This window comes from Aricia agestis, chromosome 1 (assembly GCF_905147365.1).
Source record: "Aricia agestis chromosome 1, ilAriAges1.1, whole genome shotgun sequence".
Classification (NCBI taxonomy): domain Eukaryota; kingdom Metazoa; phylum Arthropoda; class Insecta; order Lepidoptera; family Lycaenidae; genus Aricia; species Aricia agestis.
In genome coordinates this window covers 14,339,789-14,357,233 of record NC_056406.1, presented here as the reverse complement: position 1 = coordinate 14,357,233, position 17,445 = coordinate 14,339,789, and the positions used below count along the sequence as shown (strand labels likewise).

General features: G+C 33.9%; 2 protein-coding genes across 2 annotated transcripts in view; both read left to right on the top strand.

Moving 5' to 3' along the window:
- The first annotated feature begins 1,670 nt into the window (after nucleotides 1-1,670).
- Nucleotides 1,671-2,414, top strand: LOC121731965. Its single transcript, XM_042121679.1, has one exon. It carries the CDS (start codon nucleotides 1,671-1,673, stop codon nucleotides 2,412-2,414), a length of 744 nt encoding a protein of 247 aa, XP_041977613.1.
- A 5,877-nt stretch (nucleotides 2,415-8,291) lies between these two features.
- LOC121733964 (alpha-tocopherol transfer protein) overlaps nucleotides 8,292-17,445 on the top strand; it is a 35,304-nt gene continuing 26,150 nt past the window's right edge. Inside the window, exon 1 of the mRNA XM_042124383.1 lies at nucleotides 8,292-8,465. Within this exon, the coding sequence (XP_041980317.1) occupies nucleotides 8,411-8,465 (55 nt within the window). The 5' untranslated portion in view covers nucleotides 8,292-8,410. The remainder of the gene's footprint in view (nucleotides 8,466-17,445) is intronic.

Here is a 17,445-nt window from a genome sequence, read left to right as displayed (position 1 = left end):
CTGCTTAAATTTTTTACCAATGGCCTTATAATCTGAGACCAATTTCCTTTACGCATATAATGTTATGCCCCTTTTGTTTAAGCGGGTCTTCAACCTTTAGCAAATTGTCCGTATGTCCTTGTCAACCTACTCGAAATGAACATTTTAACAATTTTTATGCCAAGTCTTAAACGACTACCAGTATCACAATAATTTATACTTAGCAAGAAGCGATAGTGTCATTTTTATGAGTTTTTTGTTTATGCGAAAATCTTTACAGGAAGACCTAAAATAAATACTTAATAACACTAATTAGTGATAACTGATAACTAATTATGTAGTAATTATGAGGCCAATGTTAACACCCACGATTACAAACCCCCAAGTATTCCAAGAATTACCTGTCTAATTCATTGCATTATTCCCAAAATAGACTTCTATAATATTATCCACGATCTACACCATGTTCGACGTTATAATAACTAAAAATTAATACTAATATTTCCTCAATTTATTGCTCTTACAAAACAAACCGAGATGGGACTTATAATATGGGTCGCACATAAAAATAATTGCATAAAAAAATAACTGAGTAACCCTCGTCCTTGTGTTAGTATTTACATTTAGTTTGTTTAAAATTTATATTATTTACTAAAAGTTATAAAATTTTTGTACGTTGTAAATAATTAAAAAAATATGCATTTAAAATTATTATGATAAAATACTAAGTAGTAGTATGTAAATAAATGGCCGCTGATACTCTTTACCGTAGTTTTATAAAAGAATAGAATATTTTTAAGCAAACCATAAAGATAATGATAAATCTCATTCACTAGAAACATTAGAAATGTATATATTATTCTGTAGTAGATATAAAATATGCACCCAATACACAAAAGACTGAAGGTAAAGAGGAAACGCCACAGAGGTAGTCAGTGTGGGAAACGCACTGTTTTTCTATACAAACGTATTCCCGTGTTTTCTCCCTGGACAATGCGTCTAGACAAATGATTGGGATGTGAGCTATGCCTCTACGTTCGATTTTTTCTAAATCTACTAATACTTAAATAAAAAAATATGACCCTTCAAAAATCGCAAAAAATGAATGCCCCGTACCCCGCCAATCCATCGACCATAAATTTTTTTAAGATCTTTAAGATAAAATAAAAACGTAGAAGCATAGACTCACTCTTCCTGAAGATATTAAAAAAAAATAATTGGGCTCTATTTTGAAGGAGGAATCAGAGGACTACGTTACATCGATTATATCTGTCTCAGAACAATACACGTGCCGGCGCAGGGTGAAGCGTGATGGCAATAGTTCTTCTGCCGCCGCGTTCTCTCTTAAGGCGCTGTGGTTGTTGCAACTACATAAAATTAGTTTTTTAAAACACGTTTTTAGTAAAGGAAATGTCAATATTTAAGTATAAAATAAGTACCGTTTTAAAATTGAGAAAATTTCCTATACGCAAAGGTACGCAGTTAGTACACAATTTAAAAAATTCTGCTCGATAGAAAAAATCTCAAAGATGACTGTTATAACGCTGTTTTTTATAACTAAATCATTTTATGGCTTAATTACACACTTTCTAGAAAAAACAAAAAATGTAGTATATGTGTCATAACCTAACGTAAACGATTTGATATTGTTGCGGATTGTATATAAAAGAGTTTTGCTAAGTTTTTAAAATATGATTGTGGAGTCTGAACGTGATCGCCCCGCCCTCAAGGAAAATATTAATCCGGAACTGGCTAATCAGCGACATTTTCGATTGCCAAAACTAGAATTGCCTTCCTTCAATGGTGAAGTAAAACAGTGGCTCACGTTTTGGTCGCAATTTAAGAAAATCCATGGCGATCCCATGATCGATAACGATGACAAGCCTCAATATCTTACGCAATGCATGGAAGTGGGGTCTAAAGCCAGAGATATGGTCGAGAGCTTCCCACCGTGCGGCAGTAAGTATGAAGTAGTGGTAGACCAGCTTAAACAAAGGTTTGCAAGGGATGAGCTGGTCATAGAACATTATGTTAGAGAGCTGCTTCAGTTAACACTTTCTCAAGCGAAGGGCGTATCAGGATGGCCGATTGCGTCCTTGCATGATAAAATAACAACGCAAGTTCTAGCGTTAGAGAGTATGGGCAGGACACAAAATAAGTACGCTGCATTTTTATACCCGCTAGTGGAAGCCGCCCTTCCAGGAGAGGCGTTGAGATCATGGCACAGGTCATGTACAGATGGCAGCTGCAGTGGAGGCTACTCCCTAAACGATCTTCTTCTATTCGTCAAGCGGGAAGTTTTTGCAGACGAAAGAGTACGTTTAGCGAGAACTTTTACTATGAATTCGGTGGCCGGAACATCAACTTCATGTTTTACAACAGCGGATGAAAAACAAAAGCCGCAACAGACACCTGCAAAGGTATGTATATTTTAGCAACATTACCAGTAAGGGCAAGGGCAAAGCCTCCCGCATATTAATCAAACGACACGCAAAATCTGCATGTTTAGTTTTGGTTAGATTAATTTCACTTTTAATAAATAACTTACTTTGGTTCTAAAGAAGGAGAAGTAAAACTCAACACTAACGACGCAACATGTTTTTGCTTGGCAACATTACCAAGGTGGGGGGGGGGGGGGATTGGGGCGCCGCAGATGCTAAGTTTGATTAAGGCATATATATCTGCAAAAACCGTATTCAAATCGGATCAGTAGTTTTCGTGTTAAATTTATTCAAGAAAAAAGTTTGATACAAAATCTGCCCCCTCTTTGGTCCCCTTTGAGGGTTGGGAGGGAAAAATTTTATACACCAGATATGAAGTTGGAAGAAGACAAACATATCTGCGAAAACCATATTCAAATCGGATCAGTAGTTTTCATGTTAAAAAAAGTTTGATACAATATCTGACCCCCTCTTCGGCCCCATTAAAGGGGTGGGGGAAAAATTTTATACACCAGATGTTAAATTGAAAAATATAGATTCCATTGAAGAAAATAGTTTGATATAAAATTTGACCGAGAAGACAAATATATCTACGAAAACCGCATTCAAATCGGATCAGTAGTTTTCGTGTGATGCTGGAACAAACATACAGACAGACCAACAGACAGACAGGCAGACAGACAGACAAAAAACTAACCACAGTTTTGGCTTCTATAGCGATGTAGTAACAGCCCCCGCTTATTATTTTTTGGATATCTTTAATGTACAGAATGTACAGAATTGTCATTTCTACAGTTTTATTATATGTATAGATTTAGCTTACTCTTAGTCTAAGTTTTGCATATTGCCCTGCACTTACTCTTCACTATGTTAAAATTAATTAGTTGTTCTTGTTAGAGTAGGTGCTATGGTGGTTCTTTTGCAACTAATATCTAAGGTGCGTGTTGCAAGGCGGGGAGTATGTTGCGGATTGTATATAAAAGAGTTTTGCTAAGTTTTTAAATTATTGTTTTTTCTATATTATGACATTTTAGACATTTTACTTTTGCTGTTAGAATTTTTCCTATGTATTCCGTACAACTGCAATAAAATATTTAATTACAAAACCGTGGATGTTTTAATATATTAGTAATTTGAAGACTATCCACAACAGATATATTTGATTTGTGTAATACTAAAAACAAAAGGTTTTTACTCCTATTTTCTATTATCAAGGCACGCGGCGAGCGCGTAACAGCCACTGTACAAGGCGCGCTGATATGAATGTTATTTTAATGTCCTTAACGTCGATATTCGTACTGATAGACATCGACCTGCTAATTTTAGGGACTACTGGGCCTTAACAAAGAACTTATTTCACCACCTGTACACGTTCCTGTTGAGCCGAGCCCTGTACAAGCAACTTTAGCTGATTATGATGATAATAGTAAATAAATAATGATTATGTATTCAGCAACCATCATTAAATTGTCAAATTAAAGAAGAAACGCATTATTCAACAACAAAATGATTCATAGCAGTAACCAAATCCGAGAAAATGAAAAATCATTGTCCTGTGAACATTCAGATGAAAGTTTATAAGGTCACCTATAAACCCGTTATGGTGCACCTCATACATCAAGAGTCACCAGATTTGGTCCTAAGTGCAATTATTAAATAATATCTGTTCTTGACATACAATTTCAGTGCTCATTACCGTCATTATTATTATAAATTAACAAAATTGCTCAAAGCTTTTATTAACTGACGACTGTGGCGAATGCAGATTTTTATTGGTCCCATATTATTATTAGGATATTAAGATTAAGTTATCTAATGTTTTATGATAATAATCCAGGTTTTTTTTACAAATTTTTGTATATTGGGTTGGAGAAAAAGTTTCTTACATTTTATATAAAAATTCAAAAGGTTTTTTTTATAAAGTATATTTACAATTTACTAAAGTATATACTATTATATTGTGCCATTTTGTTCGATAACTTTTGTCCATCTTGTTGGTAGGGACAATATGATCCCATTGCTATAAAAATTTTTGGGACTTCTGATGAAAAAACTGCGACAAGTGGTTTTGGCAGTCCTCTTGTGATGTCAACACATCAACAGAAACAGGTGGAAATCTGAAGGTGCAACGTCAGGACTATACGGCTGATGCATTAACACCTGCCAGCCATTTGCTGAGTGGCTAAAGATGTGTGAGGTCTAGCGTTATCATGGTGAAAAACCACACCCCTTCTGTTGATTAATTCCGGCCGCTTTCTCTCAACTTCTTACTTTAATTTCATCAGTTGTTCGCAGTACAGTTCAGAATCGATGGTCCTGCCTGACGATAACAGCTCATAATGAATAATGCCCTATCAATCCCACCACACACACAGCAACACCTTGTTGCGAGTTAACCCGCGTTTCGCCACAGTCTGTGAAGCCTGACCGGCCTTTGACCACGATCTTTTTCGCACGTTCTTGTCGTACGTGATCCACTTTTCATCACCAGTTATCAGCTTCTTCAAAAAAGGTTCGGTTTCATTACGTCGTAATAAAGAATCACAATATTATTCCTAAATGTGTACACCGTTCATTAGGTTTCCTTCAGTAAGCTAATGAGGCACCCAAATATCGAGCTTTTTTCAAATGCACCAAAACCGTTTTGTGGTCAATGCTCAGTTCTTCGTAACTACTAATAAGCCGATCTTGCTCCACTTTTTCAAAAATGGCATCAGTTTTGTCCAATAGTAACATAGAATATCATTGGTTTTGTCCGTAAACAGGGCGACCAGAGCAACGTGCATCTTTGATATCAAAATTAAAAATTATATCAAAATTTCCGGATTGAAAACGCTTGCACTGCTCTCACAGATACTGTATTAGGTCCATAAACATCACAATTTTTTGCGGCTTGTGTTTGCATTTTTACCCCTTTTGTAATAAAATTTTCAAATATATATCTATGGACGCTTTACACCACGTCAGTCTGGCCCCGTGCTAAGTACCTAAAGGACTTGTGTTACAGGTACCAGACAACGGAAATATATTTAATACTTTTATACTATACATATATTTAAGATTTTTATTAAATCATACACATATTTAATACACATCCAGACCCGGGAACATTGAAAACTTTTTTTTTGTTCCGTCGGCGGGATTCAAACCCGCGACCCCCGGCTTGAGCTACCAACTCGCTCACCTTAGTTTCAACGACATTAGGACTACTACCTACTTATATTTTGTAAAACATATTAACTTTATCATTTTTTTTAACTATTGTCTCCGGGACTTAGCTGATCTCAGACTGGTCGTGTAAGCATTGTCTAATAGTATCTTAAATTCAATAAAAAAAACTATAATCCATTTTCAATTTGTCAACTTGTTGTCAACAGACTTCAACGGTCAACCATAAATAAAGGAGTATAATTCGTATGTATAGGCTTGTCACTCAAAAATCTGTCATATCTCATGTGTGTGTGTTGTAGTGTGTGTTATGTTTTATTTGTTAAAAAAATGTATGATAAAAGCATAATTTCAAAATAATATTAGCTCGCTGCACTCCTTCACCATATAAACTTCATGCACCTACGTTTCCCCATTTTTCGTAAAAAGGGTTACAAAGTTTTTCGTTCGCGTATTAATATTATGATTATGTGCACCGTGCACGACAGTTGGAGACGAAACTTCTCTTGTGTGTATTGACGGTGCGTCCAAACTTCAATTTTTGAAAGTTTTAATTGAATTGTCATTGTTGTAACTTGTAGTTTTGGATTTCTCGTCAGTAATTTTAAATTTATTCTCGCCATGTATTATACGTTGCTTGCTTGGATAATATTCAATGATGAAGAAATCCAAGAAAGCAGTTTAAAAGTTAACCTCCTAACTCTTCGTGAGCGATAGGTGTTGTCTATAGTTATTATTAATTATCTTCCTTTGTGAGTGCCTGCATTGGTGAGCTATTTGGACTAAGAAAATTGATAGAGAGGTAGAGAGTGAAAATTTTGTAAATTGACACTAACAGTTTTCCGCACAGCGCCATCTGTTAGCAACACTATAAAGTAAAATACACACTTGTATTCATTTAATTTTAGTCATGGGTGGGTGTCAAGAGTAACATTTAGTGTACGAATGAGAATATAGATGGCGCTACGTTTATAAAATCTTATATCTTTAAACGAGCAATTCTTGTATATATATAATTGGAATCTCGGAATCGGCTCCAACGATTTTCATGAAATTTAGTATATAGGGGGTTTCGAGGGTGATAAATCGATCTAGCTAGGAATCATTTTTAGAAAATGTCATCTTCATCGAATACCGAGCAAAGCTCGGTCAAATTGCTAGTATTATTAACTGACGCAGCAATCCTCATTATCATCATCACTTTCATCCATTAAATTAATTACTTACCGAACAATGTTTCCATCTCATCATCGTTTGTATCTCGGATTGGCGACGGACAATAATTGTTTATAGACTACCTAATACAAACCACTTGAACTATACCTAATATTTTTCTATTTAAGTAAATCGGCTCAACATAATAGTTTGATTAACCCTTAGCTGGTTTTGCTAAAAAAGGCAACGTATATGGTATCCGGAGTAAAAAGTGACCCAGCACTGTATGTAACTCCGCTTTCAGCAACAGTAGAGCCACGTACGTTCGTCATCCGCCGCACTACCCTATGTAACGAGATTATCAGAAGAGTGTGCAAGTCATGTTTAAATAGTAAAGATATCATAGAAAATTCGAACGCCTGGGGTAACTTTAGACCCCCGATACCAGTTAGGGGTTAAGTATTATTAATTTTAGGTCGACCATAGACGAAATTGATGATTTGAAACAGTAATTATTTTATTATTATTACAATAACAAGTCCTAAGTAGTCAAAACTCAAAAGTAATCGTAAATTAAAGCGTTTATAAAACTTGATAAGGTTGGTCGCACCAACTGTTATAATCCGCGTAGGTTATTTTGGCTTAAAAAACAGAGTTGTTAACTCGTGTACAAGCTCGTAAAACGAAACACGTGAAATCAAAGAAATGATAATATTAATATGAAGATGCGCCGGCGCCGCTGCCAACTGCTACACGATTATCTCCGCTACGTGTTGTTACTCCGTGACGCACCCACTATCTACATGCACAATATTTCCCAATGCTAGTTATCATAATTTTATCGCACATCTGATTCGAAACTTGTTTTTTATCGCTACAATTAAGTAATAATCATCAACGGTTCATATCAACCTCTCTAGTGGTCAATCTTTGTAGGTCCATGGCCTATGGCCTGGGTCAATCCAAAATTTCAATGCAATGCAATATTTACAACTGCGAAACCAAATCTACATAGTATATCTATCAATTTTTATTGTTTCAATATTTTTGAGCATAGAACATCTCGTAAGCTTCCTTTTCCTAAACAACCTAGGTATTAGGTAAGTCATAGTGATGTATCAAACTTTTTAAAATGATCTGACTTCTGAGCTTATATTATTATCTTCATCATCAGACATAAAATTAAGAACATGCGGGATGTTTTTTTGTTATTAATGATAATGAGTACTAACAACTAACATACGCAAATATTATATTGGGTAAATACACATGAGTCACAACTCATATAGGTATTTTTTGCATTTGCCATGACTTCTTGTTTTTCCATTACCTTGCACTCTGTTGAACTCTGCAAAATGCAAATACGACATTTTGTCGCGTCATATTTTTAGAAAACAGGCTTTGATATCCAATATGTAAACTATTAAGCTCGCGGGGTGTGACGACACAGCTTTTGATCGAGTTAGCGATAAGCACGTTGCGTGCAACGGCACATGCGCGTTGGCCAGTGTAGTGTATACTGTTTAATACAACGCGCAGCAGTCTGCGCCTTCTCACGCGGCCGGACTCACGCCGCCTTCTCGGGACTTTCCCGTGCACTAAAAAACTTACTTCAACAGAAAGTGCTTCAGATATTACTCCAACTTGCTGTGCTCTAAGTGTTCAAGATGCCGTCGCAAGAGAAGCAAGCGAAAATAATTCTGCGAGAAGTGACACCCGAAGGTAAGTCGTCAGTTTTTGCGAAGCTATTGTTTATATTTTTTTATCACTACAGAGTCGCTTACATCAAAATTCGAAACACAGGGTGATAGTTAAAATGAAAGTGTTGATATTAAATTGTTTCATGCAAATAAATTACTTACTTACACTTATTTATCACAATTAAAACAGTTTTAATAAAATTGAAATCTACTTAATGGTAAAGTTTCTGTTGACTTGTTACCAATAGGATACAACAACGATACGATTACGAACAAGTTGGTGTAAAATTTATTTGAAGACTTTGATCAACTCATTAGGCGCTCATTAGATCATTTGATTATTTATTTTGAAAAGTTTTATACCAGTCCCACCAATTTCCGGTTTATTTTCAAGGCTGCTTTTGTCTGGCTTTTGTCTCACTCTCACTGGTTCGATGACATCAACAGAATGTAAATAACAACATACAACCTCTTTCAAAACTCGACAACATGACATTAAAATTTAAAAGGTCTTTCTGCCCGCTTTTACCACATTAATAATTATTACACTCGAACAAGCTATAAATGAATATATTAGAAATGTCTTCGCATTCATTTCAACGACTACATAATATCAGGCCTATTAACGCCTCCGTGGTCTAGTGGTATAGAGCGCGGCTCTTGACTCGGAGGTCGTGGGTTCGATTCCCGCGTTGGAAACATGTTATTTCCAAGTTTGGTTAGGACAATGCAGGCTGATCTCCTGATTGTCTGACAAGTAAGATGATCCATGCGTCGGATGGGCATGTAAAAAGTCGGTCCTGCGCCTGATCTCTCGCCAGTCGTGTCGGTCGTCCGTCCCACTGGGTTATGAGAGTAAAGGAATAGAGAGTGTTCTTGTGTACTGCGCACACACTTGGGCACTATAAAAATTACTCCTGCGTAGCTGGCCTGGTTTCAATGAAACCGGCCACCGTCACCGAAACCGGTGTGGGAGCTATTAATATCAGGCAGAGAAGAGAGATGATTTTAATAGATATCTACACAGTACCATAATATATATTCTGTGACAGTACATACTCGGATAAACTAATATATTTTGGAAGCCTTGAACGTGTGCGTCAACTTTAAATAGGAGCGACACTATAATATTATTAAAAATAGTTTCCGAGTATGAAAAAAACTAACGAAATTAATAGAATAACATGTTTTGTATTGAAAACTTTAAGAGGAGTCCACATCGCCCTTTTTTCCATACAAACGTTGTCCCCTGTTTCCTCCCTGGATAATGCTAGTAGAGTTATAAGTTTTTTCCTGAATATTTACGGCCACTAATACAATGTCCCTATGTTTCCTTTTTTTTTTTTCATAATCTTATATTTAATCTTATATCTTTAAACGAGATAATCTTATATCTTTAAACGATATATATATGTATACGAGAAAAACACAGCTCAAGCCTTTCTTTAATCTTTAATGAAAAAAACTACTTAAATCGTTTACGTTTTGGTGAAGGAATCAGGGGGCAACTAATCGTTGATTTTCCGCAGTTGTCTCTATCGCGTTCTGCGGTATAGGCTTGAGGTAAGGGAGACAGCTATAGATATTACACGTACTTTTTTTTCATTTCTCTAGCCCATGTATCCTCTTAACAACACAAAACTAGTAAAACATTACCCACTACCTCAGTAGATACTAATTAGTAATTACTATTATAGATAGGTACTTAGCCGGTTTAATAGAAAATATCGGTTTATATAAACAAACTTTGAAAATTAGTGTAGATCTAATTACATAGAAAATTACTTCGTTTTAAATGAATCCATTCGTTATAAATATACAGCCATTGTACACAACTTAAACTATAATATGGGGACAGCCTGTATCATGTATGTATAACCAAGGTATTCACTTAATTATCTTTACTTTGCAAAGTATGCAAATACAATTAAGTAATTATTATTCTTCTTAAATTGTCTCTTTGGAGTAATTTAGTTAGTAATCGTTGACTTCATTATTTTTTTATATTACTAGCGTAGTATAATATTACTTACTCGTTTCTTACACTGCAACTGAAATTAGAGAAAATTTACATAGGAGGTGCTCGAACTCTTTTTTTTCGGATTTTTTCGCATTCCGAACAGATTACTACATCTATACATCTATACATATAAATAAAATTGGAGTGTCTGTTTGTAATATTGAAAGAACCGTTTTTTACTAGATGCATATGAATGTATACAGGGTACATACACCAAAACAACATTTTTTTTTAATTTTTGTCTGTATGTCTGTCTGTCTGTCTGTCTGTTTCTTCCGGCTAATCTCTGAAATGGCTGGAGCGATTTTGACGGGACATTTTTTTGGCACATAGCTGATGTAGTAAGGCATAACTTAGGTTACTTTTTAACCGACTTCCGAAAAGGAGGAAGATATATTTCATTTTTTAAATTTTGGTTCGCGGACAACTCCGTCGTTTGTAGACCGATTTCCAAAATTATTTTGTTGTTGTATAAGATGTAGCCCGAATTTGGTAACATGATCACAAAAGTGATGATCTGATGATGCAATCCATGAGAAATCAACAGGACTTCTTAAAATTTATATGAAAACATATAGTGATTTTACGTTTTTCTGAAGGATTTTAAGCTTTAACTACCAAAAAATAAGAATTTGCGCCGAAGTACACCCTGGTTTCGAAGGTGCTGTAAAGAACTCTTGTATAAGTACCTACCTGTTATTATCAATTAATTTAACGACCTAGAATATATACCTAGTGATAGAGTGCTAAGCTAAGTAAGTACAGAAAAGTTATACGTGACCTGAAAAGAAAAGAAACCTTAAAAAAGGAAATGAAATCCCACCAAAACATTAAATGTAAAAAGGAGCCAAGCAAAATATTGCATAGCCATGCAATATATCTATCGTAAAAAGTTTTCAGATCACATTCAAGCCAAGCCTTCAACTTATTTTGTAATTTAAATCAACATTCAGCGAACTTATTAATAGTTTTCTTTATTTAAAATCGTTATAGTGGCTTGGCAATGAGCACTAGAGAAATAATAAGCGACTGATTGGATTTATTGGGTACCATCGTCCACATACGTCATTACATACTAAAAACACTTTACACTTGCCATTTGTGTAAGTACGAACTACACGAAATATGAAGTTTTATATTTGTTATTCTTGTGCTCATTGCCGAGCCACTATATTCTGTTGATAGGAATTATTCTGCACTATAAGTTATAACCAACACAAGTTTAAAAAGTATGAAATAAAATTAAATTAAGAAATTCAAAAAAATCCCCGCCAAAACAACTTTAAAAAGTAATGAAATAATATTATTTACTATCTTTAAGTTCAAATAATTCCTAACTTGTGTAAAGTAATATTTTAGTCCATAATTGTTGTCAAGGTGTGTCGGGGGACCGCTAATGTAGATGTTTGATTTCGCATAACAAGTTTAAGGATCAATTCACAGCGATCTGAATCGAGATAGGTAATCAGCGACTTGGCGGTTGTAGGTTGTAGTTTACTTGGCGGTCCCCCGACACACCGTGACAACAATAATTATGGACTAAAATATTACTTTACACAAGTTAGGAATTATTTGAACTTAAAGATAGTAAATAATATTATTTCATTACTTTTTAAAGTTGTTTTGACGGGGGTTTTTTAAATTACATTTAATGTTTTGGTGGGATTTAGTGTTTACTGTACTTTATAGAGGTAAAATAACCCGAATTTGGTACAATGCTTACGAAAGTGGTGATCTGATACTGAAATTCGTGAGATATAGAGGGAACTCCTGGATATTTTTTTGGACACACATAGACGCGTCAACTATTTCTGTATTCAATCTTCATATTTTTTTAATTCGTAGCAGCTAACTTTAGCGCAATTTCTATGTGCAATTTACCGCTTTTTTGTAGATCTAGATTAAATGAACTATAAAGTATTAAAATATAATTCATATTCTGTACTCAGTATTTCTGTTCTCAGTCTTCATCATTTTGAAGTCGGTACCAACTACCAGCTAACCTAATCGCCAGTTCTATGACAAAATATAACTGCAAATTATATGACTGGTACCGAATTCAAATTATCAAGATTGAGAACAGAAATACTGAGTACACAATATGAATTATTAATAAATACTTTTTAGTTCATTTAAGAAAATTACTATTGTCTTTACCTTGGGAGTCGGTTTCAATTTTTGTTTAAAACTAATATTTTTTCTCTTATTCGTTATCCTTAAGATTTTCTATGCAGTATTGGCGTTTTTATCTACAACTTTAGGTTCATGAAAAGTGATCAGATCAACTACTTAACAACATCCCATTTTTACTATTTGGGTAAGGAAGGGTAAAATTTCTCACTTTTTCATTTTCTTTTTTTATCACTGACGCTGACGCGGACGAAGTCGCGGGCAACAGCTAGTCAATAATAAAAATATATATTTACCTACAAACTATAGAATACTATGACTATAACAACAACAACTCAAAGACATTTCTATGGCATATTGAAAAAGTAAACATAAGTCATGATCCCACATCCCTACGACAGACAAAGACAATGAACTATACGAATAGAAAAAATATCCACAGTCGAACATTTAACCTCCTCCTTTTTGGAAGTCGGTTAAAAATACAGAGATGTATCATTTAAGTCATAAGTAATTAAGATAGACCATACGAATAAAATACATATTTGCGAAGCGTATAATATACTTAACTACTGTAAGTAAAAATATAATATTGTTATTAAATAAGGGGGTTAAAGTTTACGTAAGGGGCGTATTCGTAGCGCAGGTGCTACGAGAATTATTGTGGAACCAATACACACATATAGCATTGTCATTGGCTCTTAATACGTATGCAAAGTTTTAAATTATTAGACTACTGGAGAAGTGGAGATAGGTTAAAATCGTGCTCAAAGATCGCTTATAAAAGCGTGTTAAAAAAAACATAATTCATCAACTTATTGGTAGGTATAACTTTGGTATCATTATATAAAATTCCTATCATTTGATGACTGAAGATAACATACGACCCTAATTATTATGCATTTAGGTCACAAAATTAGAACACAGTAGACAATAGGCCGTCGCCAGAATTCCTTGAATCATTAAAAAGACAAGTGTGACCCCTGAATTAAAATAAGTATTGTTTTTGACGCATTGTTGAACCCAACCAAGGTCACAATAATTGAGAATGGAGTTAAAGATATCAGCGTTGAAACTTGCATAATAGTACAGGTTCCTTGCAATCAACAAAACTTGGTTGACTACGGAACCCTAAAACGGAACCCTTACCAGCTGATTTTTTGTATATTATGTTGATAGTTATATAATTTAAAAGTAACCTTGCCCTACAAATTAAACAGTCCATATATTAAGACCATCAAATCAAAATATTAAATCCTTTAGGTATATTATGTCTGTTAGCTACCATTCGTAAATTGTTGTTCGTCGTATCAAAATGAAGCTACTCACGAAAAATTAGCTTGATAGTAATAAAAAAAATTGTTTAGGATCCCGGACTATAATATTTATATTATTAAATACCGGCCAAGTGAGTGTCGGGCCACGCGCAATATAATGTTCCGTAGTACCGCTAGTTTTCATTAATTTTTGTATGGACAATGAATGTACATTCTTAACGTGTTTTACAGTTCCGTCTAAAGGAATTTGAGTGAAAAGTTCCTTTTTTTTTTCTTTATTTAGAAGCTTTGTCAAACATGACGATGTCGCTACATTGGACTTATACTTTGCCGAATACATTTCTTTTAGTTGATCGCCTATTACTCATATATCAATAATTTGTTTAAGAATTTAAAGGCCCTCAGACTAAAAGAATTTAAAAGCCCTCAGACTAAAATTGTGTTATTTAAGAATTTTGTTCGTAGTATCCTTGAATTCGGAAGCATAATATGGAACCCCCTGTACAATGTTCATTCGCAACGCATTGAGTCTCTTCAACGCTCGTTCACTAGACACCACCATATGTGACTCCGAACATTAACAAAAGAAGCTCATATGATGACAGGCTGACTGCATTCAATATGAATACTCTCGCACAACGCCGACGTATGATGGATTTAGTTTTTCTTCAAGAAGTAATTAAAGGCCAAACGCCATGCCAAGAATTTCTCGAAAGAATAACTTTGACAGTCCCCAAACTATCATCCCGTCGTAATCCTACTGGTGTGTTCCATATACCGAGATACAAAACTAACCTAGGCAAAAACAGCCCATTAATAAGACTGCCTCAAACTTACAATGATTGGCATAAATATCTAAGTCTAATAAGACTTAGATATTTTTTATGACAAACGCACGTCGTTTAAGAAAAAACTATTGACAAGAAATGTAAACAATGATAATAAACTTTAATCAATGCAATTCATTTTATGATAACTTTGACATTATTTTCAATTTATTTAACAATAATTTTAAATCAATATTTTGACTATTATTTTATTTTTGGAATTATTTTTATTTTATTAATGTTATTGGTAACTTATTCAATTTTTTACATCAATTTTTCTTTTCTACAATTATATTTTATTAATTTTTTTTAATCATTTTTACATTTTTCTAATGTAATTATAATAATAATTAGATCACTCTTAAAATAATTGCATGTCCTTTTGAATTTTTAATTTTATGTAGACTTACTAAATTATTGTTTATTACTTATTAACTTAATTTTGATTGTTTAATTGAATTTATCTAAAATGTTGTGCATATCTATAAGTGATGTAAACACTAGCTCTTATTTATTTAATGTTGGCTAAAATGTAAGTGTTTATATTGTTGATGTGCCTAAATAAATAAATAAATAAATTTGTGAAGTCTTCTTAGCCGTGATAGTTTTTCTTTTTAATGTAGCATATTTCCTACTCCCAAGATTTTTTTTTCACATTTCCAGTAGCAACCGTTTAGCTGGTAGAAGTGGAGGACACTGGACTCTAACGATTTTTTCCCTTAAAGCTTTATAATATTTCACACATGGATCCCTAAATCGGAAAATGATCTAAGAATACTCATAATTATTTTTAAATACGTATCCAATGACACGTGGGGTGGACGTGAAAAAAATCATCCCCGCTTGATGTGTAGGTGCCAAAAATAATAAAAATATTTTTTTAACATTTTATATACCTACCATTTAGTCGGCATCTTGTAGGTCCTATAGTATTTGAGCAAAACCTTGAACAGACAGAGGGACGGACGAACGGACAGACCGAAACTATAAGAGTTCCTTGTTGACTACGGAACCCTAAAAAGGTTTAAAAAAAATATTGTATATAACCAGCAGCCTGAGAGACCAAAAAAATATTAGACTACGACTAATAAAAAAGCATAGAATAGAAAAATGCAACGTGCAGCAGGACTTAATCTAGTAATTGTGGTAGATCTACTATAGATTATTATGATTTATTTATAACAGGTTACCTGCTGTTAAGCTTGGTAGATTACATTAGAGTACACACACATAATATTTCGATTGTTGAAGTGATCATAGTAAATAAAAATAAGAAGAACATCAGCTGATTCTCTATTCTCGAAAGTACGAAATACTCTTTAAAACCGGAAAACGTTTCAAAACCGATCAAGGCTAAGCATTGAATATGCCACTTGAAAAATTATGAATCCTTGATACATTTTCGCAAACTCGAGTGAGAGGCAAGTTCTACATTGTCAACTAAGATGATTTTTTTTTACTTTTGTATGGGAAAATTGCTGACGCAGCCGCAGGGGCGCTTGCCCATACAAATCACAAAAAAATCTCTTTCAGCGCTGCTACTTTCACAGTGAACTCTATAATATAAGGGACACATATACACCCTAAAAACTTATGCAGGTAACTCTGATAGTAATTTAAAAATAAACGTAATTTTCTTAGTCGTACCTAAATTTGATGTAATCGTCCTATCACCTATGCATACGATGCTTAATTTATTTGAAAGTACCTACTCACATGCAATATCAAAATTTACTGAGCTTTATGAAGCTTATTTGTACTTTAAAGTATGTATCCAAATTCCAAAGTAAAGGTTTGGATTTAATGATAAATTATTTTATTTATTTATTTTAAAAACTTTATGCACATATATACAAAGGTGGACTTAATGCCTTATGGCATTATCTACCAGTCAACCTTTGGGCGATACAAGGACAAGTTGTATAGGTGCCAGTCGAATTGAAAGAGGATAAAAGACAGAAAAAAATAATAAATATATATTATACTTATAATATTATACTATACTTACTTATAATATACATATTATCACACATAAAATTATATTATTATTATATAAATAAAACCAATAACCATACAATATAATCTATACATCTATACATCTAAACATATAAATAAAATTGGAGTGTCTGGTTGTAATATTGAAAGTACCGTTTTTTACTAGATGCATATGAATGTATATAGGGTACATACACCAAAACAACATTTTTTTTAATTTTTGTCTGTATGTCTGTCTGTCTGTCTGTTTGTTCCGGCTAATCTCTGAAATGGCTGGAGCGATTTTGACGGGACTTTTTTTGGCACATAGCTGATTTAGTAAGGCATAACTTAGGTTACTTTTTAACCGATATCCGAAAAGGAGGAGGATATATTTCACTTTTTAATTTTGGTTCGCGGACAACTCCGTCGTTTGTAGACCGATTTCCAAAATTCTTTTGTTGTTGTATAAGATGTAGCCCGAATTTGGTAACATGATCACAAAAGTGATGATCTGATGATGCAATCCATGAGAAATCAACAGGACTTCTTAAAATTTATATGAAAACATATAGTGATTTTACGTTTTTCTGAAGGATTTTAAGCTTTAACTACCAAAAAATAAGAATTTGCGCCGAAGTACACCCTGGTTCCGAAGGTGCTGTAAAGAACTCTTGAATCCTTATAGATAAATGTTCGGCAAATTTTGGCGTTGTTTAAACAACTAAAAGCATATTATTATGTCAATGTGTCAATAATACTAATCATCAACAT

Coding starts and splice junctions, on each gene's coding strand:
- LOC121731965 (XM_042121679.1), top strand. CDS start 1,671: ATGATTGTGGAGTCTGAACGTGATCGCCCCGCCCTCAAGGAAAATATT.